The 15,715-nt window shown below is 45.4% G+C and overlaps 1 protein-coding gene across 3 annotated transcripts in view; it reads right to left on the bottom strand.

Moving 5' to 3' along the window:
- LOC137623206 (kinesin-like protein KIF14) overlaps positions 1–15,715 on the bottom strand; it is a 224,063-nt gene that overhangs the window by 149,702 nt on the left and 58,646 nt on the right. For all 3 annotated transcript variants that reach the window (XM_068353920.1, XM_068353923.1, XM_068353922.1), the window contains exon 6: positions 1,123–1,262. In XM_068353920.1, the coding sequence (XP_068210021.1) occupies positions 1,123–1,262 (140 nt within the window). The remainder of the gene's footprint in view (positions 1–1,122; positions 1,263–15,715) is intronic.

The raw sequence follows: 15,715 nt of genomic DNA, 5'->3' as shown, positions 1-15,715 counted from the left end.
AACTGCAATAAATCAGGTTAACAGAGAGAGAAATATCCAGCGATGTCGCCGGTTGCGGCGGCAGAGAAGATCTGAGGAATCACTGGAATGGTTCCATGTACCTTACTAGAGGGCGCACTGGTAGTACACCTGGCTACCCAATCGGCGATTGGCGCGAGTTTTGAAATTTCTGCCGTGACGTCAGGGACGTAAGCTATATATATAACTACTGGGTAAGTCAATATTTAAAACTGAATGTGTTTGAGATGAAATGTCTAAGGAGTATGGCTGGTGTACCTCGAGTAGATAGGGTTAGGAACGAAGTAGTAAGGGTGAGAATGGGTGTAAGAAATGAGTTAGCAGCTAGAGTGGATATGAATATGTTGAGGTGGTTTGGCCATGTTGAGAGAATGGAAAATGGCTGTCTGCTAAAGAAGGTGATGAATGTAAGAGTTGATGGGAGAAGTACAAGAGGAAGGCCAAGGTTTGGGTGGATGGATGGAGTGAAAAAAGCTCTGGGTGATAGGAGGATAGATGTGAGAGAGGCAAGACAGCGTGCTAGAAATAGGAATGACTGGCGAGCGATTGTGACGCAGTTCCGGTAGGCTCTGCTGCTTCCTGCGGTGCCTTGGAAGACCGCAGAGGTAGCAGCAGTAGGAGATTTAGCGTTATGAAGCTTCATCTGTGGTGGATAACGGGGGAGGGTGGGCTGTGGCACCCATAGCATTACAAGCCGAACTCGGTGGAGTCCCTTGTCAGGCTGGGAGGAACGTAGAGAGGAGAGGTCCCCTTTTCTGTTTCATTTGTTTGATGTCGGCTAGCCCCCCCCCCCCCCCCCCCCGCCCCAAATTGCGGGAAGTGCCTTGGTAGATGTATGTATGTATGTATAAGCTGACATTTCCTAATAATTAATTTTGCTGAATTTGAATTGAAAAATTCTTCAAAACTTACATATAATGGAAAAAAAATTTTTTTAGAAATTTTTCTTTTTATCAAACTGATTATCGTAGGATAAGACCAGACCTATGATTATCTTTATTAACTTTTAGGAAGGGCTCAATTCCTGGTTTAAGAAACATCAGAGCTTCTAACCTACACAACCAAAATAAACTTAGTCGTTCATTAAACATAATGCTGACTTACCGACTACTGAGTGGACGAACCCTAACACCAACAGATATTGCTGTGGACTCTGCTCTTCCAATATAACTTTCAACGCCAGGGCTGAGAGATATGTCTGTGCTGCATGATCTTATCACATCGGGGGTTAGTGTATTGCAACTCTGAGAAATGAAAAGAAACAGTATTATAAAAAAACATTCTGTATATTTACAAAGTTTGATTATCAAAAGTTCCTGCAAATGCATTCCAAATTATTGATTAGTCTTACAAATTTATAAAACATGCTATTTCATTCTTTATTACGTTCAAGAAAGAACTGTTAGCAAGTACAAAAGTCATCCTTAATTGTACCTTTATTTTATATGAATATTAATGCACAATTAACGGATTTTGAAGCGAAGTGGAAAATCTATTTTTGGGTGAGATAACCATGTCGTCCTGATGGAAGGTTCCTATTGGTAGCTTTCTAAGGAATATTTGGCTACAGTGATATTCCCAGAGAACTGACCTTTAGTTCTCTAGAATTCTAACTCCTGGTGTGAAAAAATCTTTAAAATTTCTCTTAAGGATATCACATAAAATCAGGGGACGTATATCTTGATACAACACACAGCAATCTTCACCCCGAAAAGCGTTTTCGTTTCGAGGGGGAAGAGTGGTGAAAACAGAGGGGGAGCCGTTATCAAGGTTACCCTTCCTCCCGTACTACTACGAGTATCCAAGATGGCACTTATTCCTTGTAGCCTTGAGCACGATGCTACAGATATAGTAGTTTCGGGAGGGATCTTGCCTAGGACTTTTCTACAGAAAAGGAGGGCGGGTCCATCAGGACAACATGGCTATCTCACCCAAAAATGAATTTTTCTCTTAGCTTCAAAATCCGTTTTTTAGGCTCAAGCCACGTCATTCTGAGGGAAGTTTATCAGAGAATTACTAGAAAGTTCTGTATCTGTGAATTTTTATAGGTGCCTTAACCTTGGGACAAATATTTCTATGGTCATCCAGACCGTTGAAATATGTTATTTTTATTAGTAAAATAAATTTTTGAATATACTTACCCGATAATCATGTAGCTGTCAACTCCGTTGCCCGACAGAATTCTATGGAGGGATACGCCAGCTATCACAATACTAGAAGGGGGTGTACTTACCAGCGCCACCTGTGGCCAGGTACTCAAGTACTTCTTGTTGACACCTCCTCAATTATTCCTCGGTCCACTGGTTCTCTATGGGGAGGAAGGGAGGGTCGATTAAATCATGATTATCGGGTAAGTATATTCAAAAATTTATTTTACTAATAAAAATAACATTTTTCAATATTAAACTTACCCGATAATCATGTAGCTGATTCACACCCAGGGGGGTGGGTGAAAAACCAGTGTACAAGACTAAAGGATAGCTAAGTATCCCGTATTTCATATAATCAGTTATCCACAATAACAATGAAATAATAAGTACCTGGTAAGGAAGTCGACTTGAACCGTTACTCTGCCTTTAATAAGATCGTCTTCCTTACTGAGCGCAGCGTTCCTCTTGGGAGGCTGAATCAACTCAAAGGTGCTAAAGTATACAGGGCTGCAACCCATACTAAAGGACCTCATCACAACCTTTAACCTCGGCGCTTCTCAAGAAAGAATTGACCACCCGCCAAATCAACAAGGATGTGGAAGGCTTCTTAGCCGACCGTACAACCCATAAAAAGTATTCAAGAGAAAGGTTAAAAGGTTATGGGATTATGGGAATGTAGTGGCTGAGCCCTCGCCTACTACTGCATTCGTTGCCACGAATGGACCCAGGGTGTAGCAGTACTCGTAAAGAGACTGGACATCTTTGAGATAGAATGATGCGAACACTGACTTGCTTCTCCAATAGGTTGCATCCATAACACTCTGCAGAGAATGGTTCTGTTTGAAGGCCACTGAAGTAGCCACAGCTCCCACTTCATGTGTCCTTACCTTCAGCAAAGCAAGGTCTTCTTCCTTCAGATGAGAATGTGTTTCTCTAATCAGAAGCCTGAATAGTAAGAAACTGAGTTCTTAGAACTTGGAAAAGAAGGTTTCTTGATAGCACACTATAAGGCTTCTGATTGTCCTTGTAAAGGTTAAGACCTTTTTAGATAGTACCTAAGAGCTCTAACTGGGCAAAGTACTCTCTTCAGATCATTCCCCACCAAGTTGGACAGGCTTGGGATCTCGAACGACTTAGGCCAAGGACGTGAAGGAAGCTCGTTTAGCAAAAACCGAGCTGCAAGGAACATGTAGCCGTTTCAGATGTGAAAACAATGATCCTGCTGAAGGCGTGGATCTCACTTACTCTTTTAGCTGTTGTCAAGCACACGAGGAAAAGAGTTTTTAATGTGAGGTCCTAAAAAGAGGCTGATTGGAGAGGTTCAAATCTTGATGACATAAGGAACCTTAGGACCACGTCTAGATTCCAGCCTGGAGTGGACAACCGACGTTCCTTTGAGGTCTCAAAAGACCTAGGGAGGTCCTGTAGATCTTTGTTGGTGGAAAGATCCAAGCCTCTGTGGCGGAAAACCGCTGCCAACATACTTCTGTAACCCTTGATCGTAGGAGCTGAAAGGGATCTTACTTTCCTTAGATATAACAGGAAGTCAGCAATCTGGGTTACAGTGGTACTGATTGAGGAAACTGCATTGGTCTTGTACCAGCTACGGAAGACTTCCCCTTGAGACTGATAGATTCTGAGAGTGGATGTTCTCCTTGCTTTGGCAATCGCTCTGGCTGCCTCCTTCGAAAAGCCCCTAGCTCTTGAGAGTCTTTCGAAAGTCTGAAGGCAGTCAGACGAAGAGCGTGGAGGATTGGGTGTACCTTCTTTACGTGAGGTAGACTTAGAAGGTTCACTCCTAGAGGAAGAGTCCTGGGAATGTCGACCAGCCATTGCAGTACCTCTAAGAACCATTCTCTCGCGGACCAGAGCGGAGCCAACCAACGTCAGCCGTGTCCCTTTGTGAGAGGAGAACTTCTGAAGTACCCTGTTGACAATCTTGAACGGCGGGAATGCATACAGGTCGAGATGGAACCAATCCAGCAGAAAAGCATCCACGTGAACTGCTGCTGGGTCTGGAATCGGAGAACAATACAACAGGAGTCTCTAGGTTATCGAGGTAGTGAACAGATCTATGGTTGGCTGACCCCACAGGGCCCAAAGTCTGTTGCAAACATTCTTGAGAAGGGTCCACTCTGTGGGGATGACCTGACCCTTCCGTCTGAGGTGATCTGCCATGACATTCATACCGCCCTGAATGAACCTCGTTACCAGTTAGCTTTCGATCTTTAGACCAGATGAGTAGGTCCCTTGCGATCTAGAACAACTTCCACGAAAGAGTCCCTCCCTGCTTGAAGATGTAAGCCAGGGCTGTGGTGTTGTCAGAGTCCACCTCCACCACTTTGTTAAGCTGGAGGGACTTGAAGTTTATCAAGGCCAGAATAACCGCCAACAACTCCTTGCAATTGATGTGAAGTGTCCTTTGCTCCTGATTCCATGTTCCCGAGCATTCTTGTCCGTCCAAAGTCGCACCCCAGCCCGTGTCTGATGCGTCCGAGAGGAGACGGCGGTCGTGTTTCTGAACAGCCAAAGGTAGACTTCCTTGAGAAGAAAGCTGTTCTTACACCACGCGAGAGAAGACCTCCTCTCTTCGGAAACAGGAACTGAGACCGTCTCTAGCGTCATGTCCTTTATCCAGTGAGCAGCTAGATGATACTGAAGGGGGGGGGGAGGTGGAGTCTCCCTAACACGATGAACAGGGCCAGCGATGAAAGTGTCCCTGTTAGACTCATCCACTACCTGACTGAGCATCGGTTCCTTCTCAGCATGCTCTGGATGCATTCTAGGGCTTGGAAGATCCTTGGGGCCGACGGAAAAGTCCGAAAAGCTCGACTCTGAAGATCCATACCCAAGGAGACAATGGTCTGGGATGGAACGAGCTGAGACTCCTCAAAATTGACCAGGAGGCCCAGTTCCTTGGTCAGATCCATAGTCCATTTGAAAATCTCCAGACAGCGACGACTTGTGGGAGCTCTTAAAAGCCAGTCGTCTGACGGAGCCGGACACAAGATCATGGTACTGCTGCACAGTCTGTGAACTGTCAATCATGGGCAAGCGAGGAAGTACAGTGACAACCCGAATCTGTCTAGACTGTCTGGGTCGTACAGACAACTCCTTATCGGGTTGCTGAGGTTGCCGCACTGCGTCACAACAAGTCACTTCTGTTGGTTGTTGAACGTCTTCCCCGTGACACATTGACTCCGTAAACAAAAAATCCTCTAACAAGGACTAAGCTTGGACTGCATGTCTTGCAACACAGCTCAAGGTCTATGGGAGCAGGTGTGGTAACAGACGGGATTAGCGACTGAAGTGGAACCATTACCTTCCCTGGAAGCATGTTACGCTTAAATAAAAGTCCATAGGAGGCTATGCAGCTAAAGGCTCCCTCCAAATGACAGAGTCCTCAAGGGAATATCAGAAGGAGGGAGAAAAGAACTTTCTCATCTACAGGGACCATATCCTAGAAAAGCTAAGTTCTCTCAGTGAGGGTTCACTGGTGCAAAAGCAGCAGACTAGAAGGCAACGTTATGAAACTGCTTGACAGTCTAGTGAGTTGGCAACAACCAAAGATGTGTGACTGAGAAGCATGCGGTAAGGTATGCAGAGCATGTTGTATGCAGAGTATGCTGTATGCAGAGCATGCTGAATGTAGAGCATGTTGTATGCAGAGCATGCTGAATGCAGAGCATGCTGTATGCAGAGCATGTTGTATGCAGAGCATGCTGAATGCAGAGCATGCTGTATGCAGAGCATGTTGTATGCAGAGCATGCTGTATGCAGAGCATGCTGTATGTAGAGCATGTTGTATGCAGAGCATGCTGAATGCAGAGCATGCTGTATGCAGAGCATGTAGTATGCAGAGCATGCTGTAAGCAGAGCATGCTGTATGTAGAGCATGCTGTAAGGTAAGCAGAGCGTGTGCATGGCGTTTAACATTTCTCAGAAATTCCATGACCAGTGCTAGAGTGCTTTATGCATGCTTGCATGGGGTTTAAATATCAACATAATATTTACCTTACATTCATAACTCATGATTCATATTTTTTGCCATATTCTGCGATATAGTTAAAAATATATTGCAAGGAATACAAATATATTTTTATAAGTAATACAAATAACCTCCATTATCATAAGGTTGAAAATGGAGGTAAGGTATGCTGAACAGCAGAGTCAGAACGAGCTGGAACAACAATAGTTGTGGTTTCCTCTTCAAGACTCTGTTGAGGGAACACCTGAGGCTCAGTCTGCAAAGGCTGATCAAAGGAAGTAGCAGAAGGTAGGCGCATGGGTGGAGGAGGCTGACTCCTGGCATGAGTGGCTGAACCCAAGGGTTGCGCTTGCTGAGCGGTTGGCGGAAGCGGAGTAGCAAGTTCCTGTTCCTGTGGTGTGAGCGGAGCGCGATGAGGTAGAGGCTGCACAGAACAAGGTAAATGTCTCGCAAGCTGAGGCTCCTGAGGCGCAAGGCTAAGGTGTAGTGGTGCTTGCCTTGTGGAGGGTTGAGCTCGCTGCAGCGAGAGCTGAGGAGACTGACTCAAGGACGGGAGAGGTTGTTGTACCTCAACCGAGTGTTGCATCACTGGTGGAGCAGCAAGTGGAGGCGGAGGAAGAGAGGTATAATCCTCCTGATCCCATTGTAAAGGTTGCCTTAAAGAAGGCGGAGGCTGAGCACCACTGGGAACAGCCAACTCAGAACGTGGCTCAACATCGTACGCCTGGCAGGTGGTACTGCGATCAGGCGGAGCGAGCGCAGGCGGAGGGAGTGTAGGCGGAGGCGGAGGCGCAACACTCTCAGCCCGACACTCACGCATCAAGACCGAAAGTTGTGACTGCATGGACTGCAGTAGAGTCAACTTGGGGTCGGCAGACACTAAGGTCTGCTGAGGTAAAGCCTTAACAGCAGAGATCTGTTGCGGCAGAACCTTACTCCTCTTAGGCGGAGTGCATTCAACTGATGACTGAGGAGAGTCAGAGCTAACCCAATGACTGCATCCGGGTTGTTGAACTCTAACTTCGTACGTCTGGCATAGGTCTGGACTTTATGTTTAAGAGGTCTTGAGACCTGAGACCAGCGTTTTCTCCCCTAAATTTCTTCTGCAGACGAGCAAAATAAGGGCTCAATCGTCTGCGGGTGGGAGTGACGGTCTCGGTAAGACACGCCCACAACCACCGAGGATACTTCTGTGCGCCGATCAAGGCCTGCTGAACCCTTTTGTCCTTCGACATTGCTTCTCCCCTGGGCTTGGGAGCTTGCAAGAGGTCCCGGACTGGGAGAACGACTGGCGCGCACAGAAGTACCCTCACGCACAACACTGACACACTTTGCGCTAATCACTTATCACTTTGATTTTCTGTTTGCACTTATTTCACTGAACTCGAAACTTTAAGTGGTTTGTACCTGAAACACGCAATTCTATCCTTTCTCAAAAGTTAGTAATTGCGAAAACAGAATTACAATGTAACAGAAAAATCTAATGAAAGATAAATAATTCAGTGGCTGGAAAGAGACTAAACACTAGATCACTCTAGAAACGTTTACTTTCTTCCCCTAAAGAGACTAGGGAGAAGAGCAAAAACGATAACGACGTTACTCGTACGCCTGGCAGGCTTGAATGAAACGTTTATCCTCCTCTTTCTCCCTCCGTCTCTATCTCTCTCTCTCTCTCTCTCTCTCTTGACTTAGAACCTGAGAGAAGAGCCCAATCATATATATCGTTAAAACATATTATTGTTAAAGGAAAAAACTGAAATATTTCCCAAAATGAAAAGTTCCTTTATTAGGATTAAAACCATTAAGTTAAGAAAGAATGAACAAAACGCTAGACACGGTTACTCTTACTGCAATGTGAAACCGTGAAAATTCTTTCTCTATCGTAACGATAGAGCGCAAGTTGAACGTTCTGAACGTCAACAACTGCAGAGACAAAACAAAACGTTAGTTCAACTTTGAAAACAGTACTAGACTATCAAAGAAATTCTTTCAAAGACATTAAAATAGCATAATATGTTAACAGGTAAAACCGAAATGACGGGCTCAATGTTAATTAACTTCGGTACCAAGAAAAGACCGCCTACTATTAGGAAGGTCGAATATAAACAAATATAAAAATTAATTTTAATAAGTTTATAAAAAAAGGAAGTTAATCGAAGAGGCCTATAAGAGGCGGAGAGATATAAAATAAATCTGTAACTTTTGTTAAGCAAAATTAAGAAAGAGAGTCTATACTCTCTTAGACACCAACACTTCCGTCTAAGGGAAGGGTCGGCCATTAAAAGTTGAAAGAGAGTTCATACTCTCTTCGTCACCATAATTAATCAAATTAATTCCAAAAGCTAACTAAGCTAATATAGAAGTTTCCAGTAAAGCGACAGCCGAAATCAAAGAGAAATACTTCACCAAAGTCGTGAAAATACTCCAAGAACATAAGCGTATCCCAGAACGTCTTGCCGGAAGCACGACAGAGGAATAATTGAGGAGGTGTCAACAAGAAGTACTTGAGTACCTGGCCACAGGTGGCGCTGGTAAGTACACCCCCTTCTAGTATTGTGATAGCTGGCGTATCCCTCCATAGAATTCTGTCGGGCAACGGAGTTGACAGCTACATGATTATCGGGTAAGTTTAATATTGAAAAACATGACGTTACCGTTATACGTCATTACAACTAATCATGGACCATGTTAGGGCTTCCTGCCCCCTGCAGGGAAGAGTCATGCTAGACAGTAGAAAAGGTGTCTCAAGGTTTGCCTATATAATATGAACAAACATAGTATCAACTAGATATACAAGAGTCTCACAGTTTGTATATACTGTACTGTTGGAACATAAGTATCAACTATATTTATTGTTTGTTTACATACAATAATATGCAGTTTACTTAGGTAAATAAGTAAAATAACATTAAGTTAATTGTGGGGCGAAACAAGACGCAATTACACTTTAACAGAAATTTATTTACAATAAATGAATAGTTAAAATAATGTGTAATATATATTAATATATATTAAGAGAATCATACATATGTACAGCTTAAAACAAAATTTTTCTATCTGAAATGGAAGAAATGATTAGTGCCCCCATGAAAATTGAAAATTTGATAAAATTTTCTGTAAAAGTTATATATTATGAACACTGTGTAAAAGAACACACGGCACAAGTGTTATCTGTATAATTCTGCACCTGAGATTTTTTAACAGTCTTTAGTGTCACCATAGTGACACTCACAAAGTATTGCACTGAAAAGAGTCAATACTTTTTTACCCTAATTGAGAGTTCCAATCAATTCACATTTCATCGCAGCACTAGACGACAGGTTTTAATACACTACCTGCCACCACCACGTAATGCTTCTCTTCATGCACTTGCTTTGCATAATGTTTTTAGAATACTCTGGATGACTTCCATCCAGTGTATGAGCGAAGACGCTTAAAGTCCATATACTGAATAAAAATTAGTGATGAAGCAATTTTTCTTGGATCATGACCTGCGGGTATACTGTCAGGATCCGCTCTGCGAATAAAGTAGGTGAGCTTCGCCCTCAGTTGTTTTAGGGATAAGTTTGATCCTGAAGTTTCTCCTTCAAAGAGCTGTCCTCCCCTGAAGTCTGAAGTTCTTCGAAGATAGACCTTTAGACATTCTACTGGACACAGAGAGACAACATCTTTCAGAGGGCAGATTCTCCAGGGACCCCATCTCTTAGGGGGTACTGTAGCTCATTTTTGGCGAGAAAGGTTGGATCAGGAAAGAGATTCAGTTCTCCCACTTCTGTGAACTGGATATGGCCCTCATTTCCGGATAGGGTTATCATTTCACCAACTCTAGCCCCTGAGGCTATAGCGAACAGGAAAATAACTTTTTGAGTTAGATCCTTAAGAGAGCAATCTTCATTGTTCACGGTTGAAGCATAATGTAGGACCTCGTCCAAGGACCATGAAATGGGCTTCAGAGGAGCTGCAGGCCTAAGTCTAGCACATGCCTTTGGGATCTTGATAAAGATTTCATTCGACAGGTCCACTTGGAAGGCGTATAGAAGAGGTCTAGACAGAGCTGACTTACACGTAGTTATTGTGTTGGCTGCCAGACCTTGTTCGTGAAGGTGGATAAAGAGGGACAGAAGGACAGACAAAAGTCTATTGAGATTTCTTTTGATCCTTTTGCTTTGACAAAAGCAACCAACTTTTTCCAAGACGATTCATATTGCCTTCTGGCTGACTTGGTCTTGTATTCTTCTAATATGTCTATACTGCCTTTGGAGATCCCAAATCTTTTCTTAACTGCTAAGGCGAGAAAATCCTGAGATAAAGGTTTTCGGTTCTCTGTGATGAAGCGAAGACAGTCGACTTCTGAACCTGTTGAGATAGTGCTGGGTTCGGTAGAGGGACCAGCCTCAGCTTCAGTTCCATTATCAAAGGGAACCAGTTTCTCTTGGGCCACTTGGGAGCCACTGTAGCTGCTGTTCCCCACAAGGATCTCAGCCTGTTGAGGACCTTCAGTAGGAGATTGGTCGGAGGGAACAGGTAAATCCAGTTCCATTTGTTCCAATTGAGGGACGTGGCGTCCATCGCCTCCGCTAGAGGGTCCTCGTATGGGGCTACATATCGAGGTAGTTTCTTGTTGTCGCTCGTCGCGAAGAGGTCAATCTGCAGTTCCGGGACTTGTTGTAAGATGAAGGAGAATGAGTCTGCATCTAGGGACCATTCTGACTCTATCAGCCTTAGCCTGGATAGAGCGTTTGCAGAACCCTTAAAGGTGAACTGCTGATAAGTGCCATTTCTTCTTTTCCGCTAGACGGAAAATGGCCAATATCACATGGTTGATAGGGGGCGATCTCGAGCCTTGACGGTTTAGACATAGCATTATCACTTCGCTATCCAGGATCATCCTGATGTGGGCTGATCTGCGAGGGGAGAGCTTTTTCAACGTCAAAAGGACTGCCACGGCCTCCAAAATATTGATGTGAAAGGTCTTGAACATGTAAGATGTCCAGATCCTTTGTACTTTCCTTAGATGGGAGTGACCTCCCCATCCTTCCGTTGAGGCGTCCGTGTAGATGGTTATCAATGGTGGAGGTGGTTGTAAGGGTACAGTCTTCTTTAGGTTCTTGACCTTCGACCATGGCTTGAGAAGTGATCGAAGTAAGGTCGGTATCGGTCTTTTTTTATCTCTTCGAGCGTTTGATGCGTATCTTCTCCAGACTCCTGACGCATCTTTCAGTTGTGCTCTTAGCACTGGGTCTGTCACTGCTGCGAACTGGAGAGAGCCCAGTACTCTTTCCTGTTGGCGTCTTGAAATTTTGTCGGATTTCAGTAGTCTCTTGACAGATCCTACACTCTCTCTCTCCTCTTCCCTGAGGGAATGGAGAGGCGGTGTGACTTCAAGTTCCAATGGATTCCCAGCCATTGAAACTCCTGAGCTGGAGAGAGTCGAGACTTCTTGGAGTTGATCTTGAATCCCAAATGTTCCAGGAATTGGATCACTTTCTTGGATGCTTGCAGACAAGCTGTCCTGGATGCTGCCCACACCAGCCAGTCGTCCAGGTACGCTGCTACCTGAACGCCTTCTAGGCGCAGTTGTTGAACGACTGCGTTTGCAAGTTTTGTAAGAATCCTTGGAGCTATGTTTCGTCCGAAGGGCATGGCTCTGAAGACGTACATTTTCTTCTGTAGCTTGAATCCTAGGTAGGGAGAGAGGGGGCGGTTGACTGGAATATGCCAGTAAGCATCTGCCAGGTCTATCGAGACTGTGTATGCCCCATTTGGTAGCAGGGTCTTTATGTGCTGAAGGGTTAACATCCTCAACTTCTTGTTCTCGATGAACTTGTTGAGTGACGACAAGTCCAGAATGACTCTGAGTTTGTCAGAGTCCTTCTTGGGAACACAGAACAGCCTTCCTTGGAATTTGATGGACTTTGCCCTCCTTATTACCCGTTTACTCAATAGTTCTAGGGTATATTCTTCCAGTAAGGGGGTAGAGTGTTGGAAGAATTGTGGCAATGTTGGTGGAAGCTTGCTCCAGCTCCATCCAAGTCCGTTCTTGATTAGGCTGTGGGCCCAAGGATCGAAGGTCCAACGATCCTGAAATTGTTGGAGTCTCCCTCCTACCTGAAGCATATCATTGCTTCTATTGTCCGGAGGATTTACCTCCCTGACCACGTCCTCCCTTACCTCGAGAAGGGTGTTTTGAGGAGCCCCATCTAGAGACTCTGCCTTTGGGACAAAAGGTAGTGGTTTGTTTCTCGAACCTGGGGTTGAATGCTGGTGACTGGGCAACCAGCTGCTGAGGCACCATCTGGAATGTGTGTTGCGGTTGAGCAACCATTTGGGGCACCAGGGTCATGGTGACTTCTGGATGTTGTTGCTAGGCAGGCCGAGAGGGTAGTCTGGGTCTCTTGGCCTTCCTCTTAGGTTGGGGACCGGTATCCGAGGAAGACTTCCGTTTAGATGACATGCCCCACTTCTGGAGAAGATTTCTATTCTCTGTGGCGGCTGTCAACTACCTCCTTGACCACTTCATTTGGGAAGAGGTCCTTACCCAAGATACTGCAAGCTATCAACTTCCTGGGTTCGTGCTTTACTGTCGCCACAGCAAACACGAACTCTCTACATGCTCTTCTGGCTTTCATAAAGCCATACAGGTCCTTGACTAAGGTGGCCATGTGCATCTTGGCCATGACCATGTTCATGCCTGGGGTGCTCTTTAAGCCTGCACATATTTCCATGCAGTTCTGTAGGGACAAGGATGCCGCTAGTCTCTCCTTTGTCTCTTGCTCCCTGCGTAAGAGAAAGTCTGAGTGTTTCGGGAGATACTCGTTGAACTGACGTCCAGCGATATCTGCCTCCAACTTCCCTACTGAGAAGGTTAGGAGGACTTCTTTCCAATCTTTATCCTCCATGGCAAGGGCTAATGACAGGTCTACACTCCTCCAGTGTAGGACAAGTTTGCCTGCTTCCACTGCCTTGGCAACGGCTTTAAAAGCCTTCACTGTGAATGGGAAGGCTATTGAAGCTGGAGTAAGAAAGATAGGATGCTTCTTGCTCAGGGCAGACACTTTAGAGTTCGTGTAGCCCACCTTCTTAAGGCTGCTCGACAAGAAAGCCTGTGCCTTGTGATGGTCGAGTACCATGACCTCCTTAGGTTCCGTCTCCTCTTTCAACGCTGGCTCCAGCTTCAGTCGAATGAAGCAGTCTGGGTAAGCATTAAAGCTTGGCCAGAACTGAATGTTATTTAGAGGAACGATTCCCATCTTCTCTGATATATATAGTTTGCTGTTGGTAATCGGCATATGCTCCGCATATCTCCAGGGATTAGATTCGGAGCATGGTGGGAGGTCTTGGACTTTGAGTCTCTTGTAAGACCCTCGGGAGGCGGAGATTCGAGCTTCCCGGAGCTCCTTCTCAAGTTTCGCTTCCCTAGCTTCGCCTTGCTTGTGAATGATCTCCATTAGAGCCGTAAGATTGGCCATTGCCTGTCTCATGTCATCTGATGGAGAGGCAGAAGATGTTGAGGGTAACGGCTCTGGTGCCGGTACAGACGAAAGGAACTCCGACTCAGCATCATCTTCTTCATCCGGAGGTAGAGTCGACTCCTCCTCGGGATCATCTCTCGGTAGATCCTTTTCAGTGTCTGTGGACACTTCAGACATCGTTTCCTGGTGGATGTCCATGCCCTGCATTGCATCACTGACATTTGTGTCGATGGCAATCTGGACGCAGGGGGGTTCAGGTTGTGCTTGGGGTACAACAGCTTCGATACCCACCTTTGGGAACAGCAAGTTGCGCATCCTTTCATTAGGAAGGTACGGTTCCGTACAGTTCTTTTGGAACCCTCGTACCCATCTTTGCAGCTTCTCTCGTGCTACATCCCTCGACTCCGCTGAATTGGGGTCGTCGAAACCTTTGGTCACCAAGGCCCAGCATATGTTGCAGTCTTGGGGGTTCCAGTACCACAGGGTTTCGGTAGTTTTGGTGCAGGGGGCATAAGACCTGCAAGCTTTGTGGCCACAGAAGTGCTTACTCCTATGGTTGCAGAAGATCACGTCACACTTCATTTGGTCCTCCTGTAAAGAGAGGAAAATTAAATGAGTATGCAGTTGTTTATCTCACATGATAAACAATTTATACAAAATATTAATATTAATATTTTAACCATTATAGCTTCAGATAGTTAAGCTAGAAAGGAAATAGGAAAGACACATACTTGTGTTTCCTGTCCAGCCAATTGCTGTGACCTCCCCCAAAATTAAAGCTATAATTTCCATATCCAGGCCACTCAAAGAGAAGGGTTCTAACCTTTAGGGATAGAAAAGCGTATATTAACAATAACCCTTCGTAAGTTCTTTAATATTGTGGGGTAAATTGTTAACTGATTAACTATCAATGTATTGAAAGAAATCTTTTCTTTCAATGTAGGATTGGTCTCAACAATAGACTGTGCAAGGAAGCACAAGGTATGTTGGAAAATAACTACCGTATAATATATACAGTACTATAGTTTTCTGTTTGCAGTATATCTATACTGTAAATATACTGGCTACTGTATAATCATATACTGTAGTTTAGCCGGCATATTGTCGGCTATGGTAGCACCTGGCGGCATGGTCGCCGGCTGGTTAGTACCTAGCGGCACTAGTTCAGCCTGCATACCGCCGGCTGGGATAGTACCTGACGGCTCCGGTCCAGTCGGCATGCTGCCGGTTGGGTTAGTACCTGGCGGTACTAGCTGACAGAGAGAGAGAAAGCATGGAGTGAAGGGCTGCCTTATTGAAATGTTTGTTAACAATAAATAAGGGTGTAAGTACTTAACCTTACTGCCTTCCTCTAGAATGAGGGTTCAAATGGAAGGGGAGAATACATCATTCAAGCTCCCATCCAGCCACAAAATCCGTTGCCGGTCACTGCCGGCTTTGGGGATGTGGATGGCAATCCAAGGGAAGACTGAAGAACACTCGATAGTAGAGGAGTCTCCCACCGGCAGCCGTCACAGCCGGCACAACCTTTCCCGGAGCCTTGTGTCCATAAGGGAAAGACTGAGTGACTACACAGCTGCTTATGTAGGAGCCCGGCCGGCACCACAATCTACCCGGCAAGCGGTGAGATTGTAGAACGACGGCCACAGGATTGCGATAGCTAGGCCATCGCTAAAAGACAGAGAGGGGCAGGGAAAAGGGTCCTGTACCTAGTATAAAAGAAGGCGGCAAGATTGCCGCCACTTCCACACCAGGGAGAGACATTGTTTCAGTATCGGCACCATCCTAGGTGGCAGAAGAATATCTATTCTTCTACCTGGGTTCTGCAGAAAAAGGACTAGTCTTCTAAACCGCAGGGGAGAAGGTGGAGGCATCATACTACCAGTTCAAGTGCGGCCTAGGGAAGCTTAGCCTCCTATGCCGACAGCTCTAAGCCGGCAGGGAGGCAGGGGAGTGACTACTCACCCTGCTGGTCGGCCGCCGGCAGAAAGACTGAATACTCTGAGGTTCTGTCAAGAACCCAAGCCGTGACACTTGCCAGCAAGGTAGAGAGACAGAAAACACTAGCCTAGTCAAGCCAGAGAGGA

Source organism: Palaemon carinicauda, chromosome 30 (assembly GCF_036898095.1).
Source record: "Palaemon carinicauda isolate YSFRI2023 chromosome 30, ASM3689809v2, whole genome shotgun sequence".
Taxonomy (NCBI): domain Eukaryota; kingdom Metazoa; phylum Arthropoda; class Malacostraca; order Decapoda; family Palaemonidae; genus Palaemon; species Palaemon carinicauda.
The sequence above is the reverse complement of the archived record's forward strand: the minus strand, read 5'-3'. Positions and strand labels throughout refer to the sequence as shown.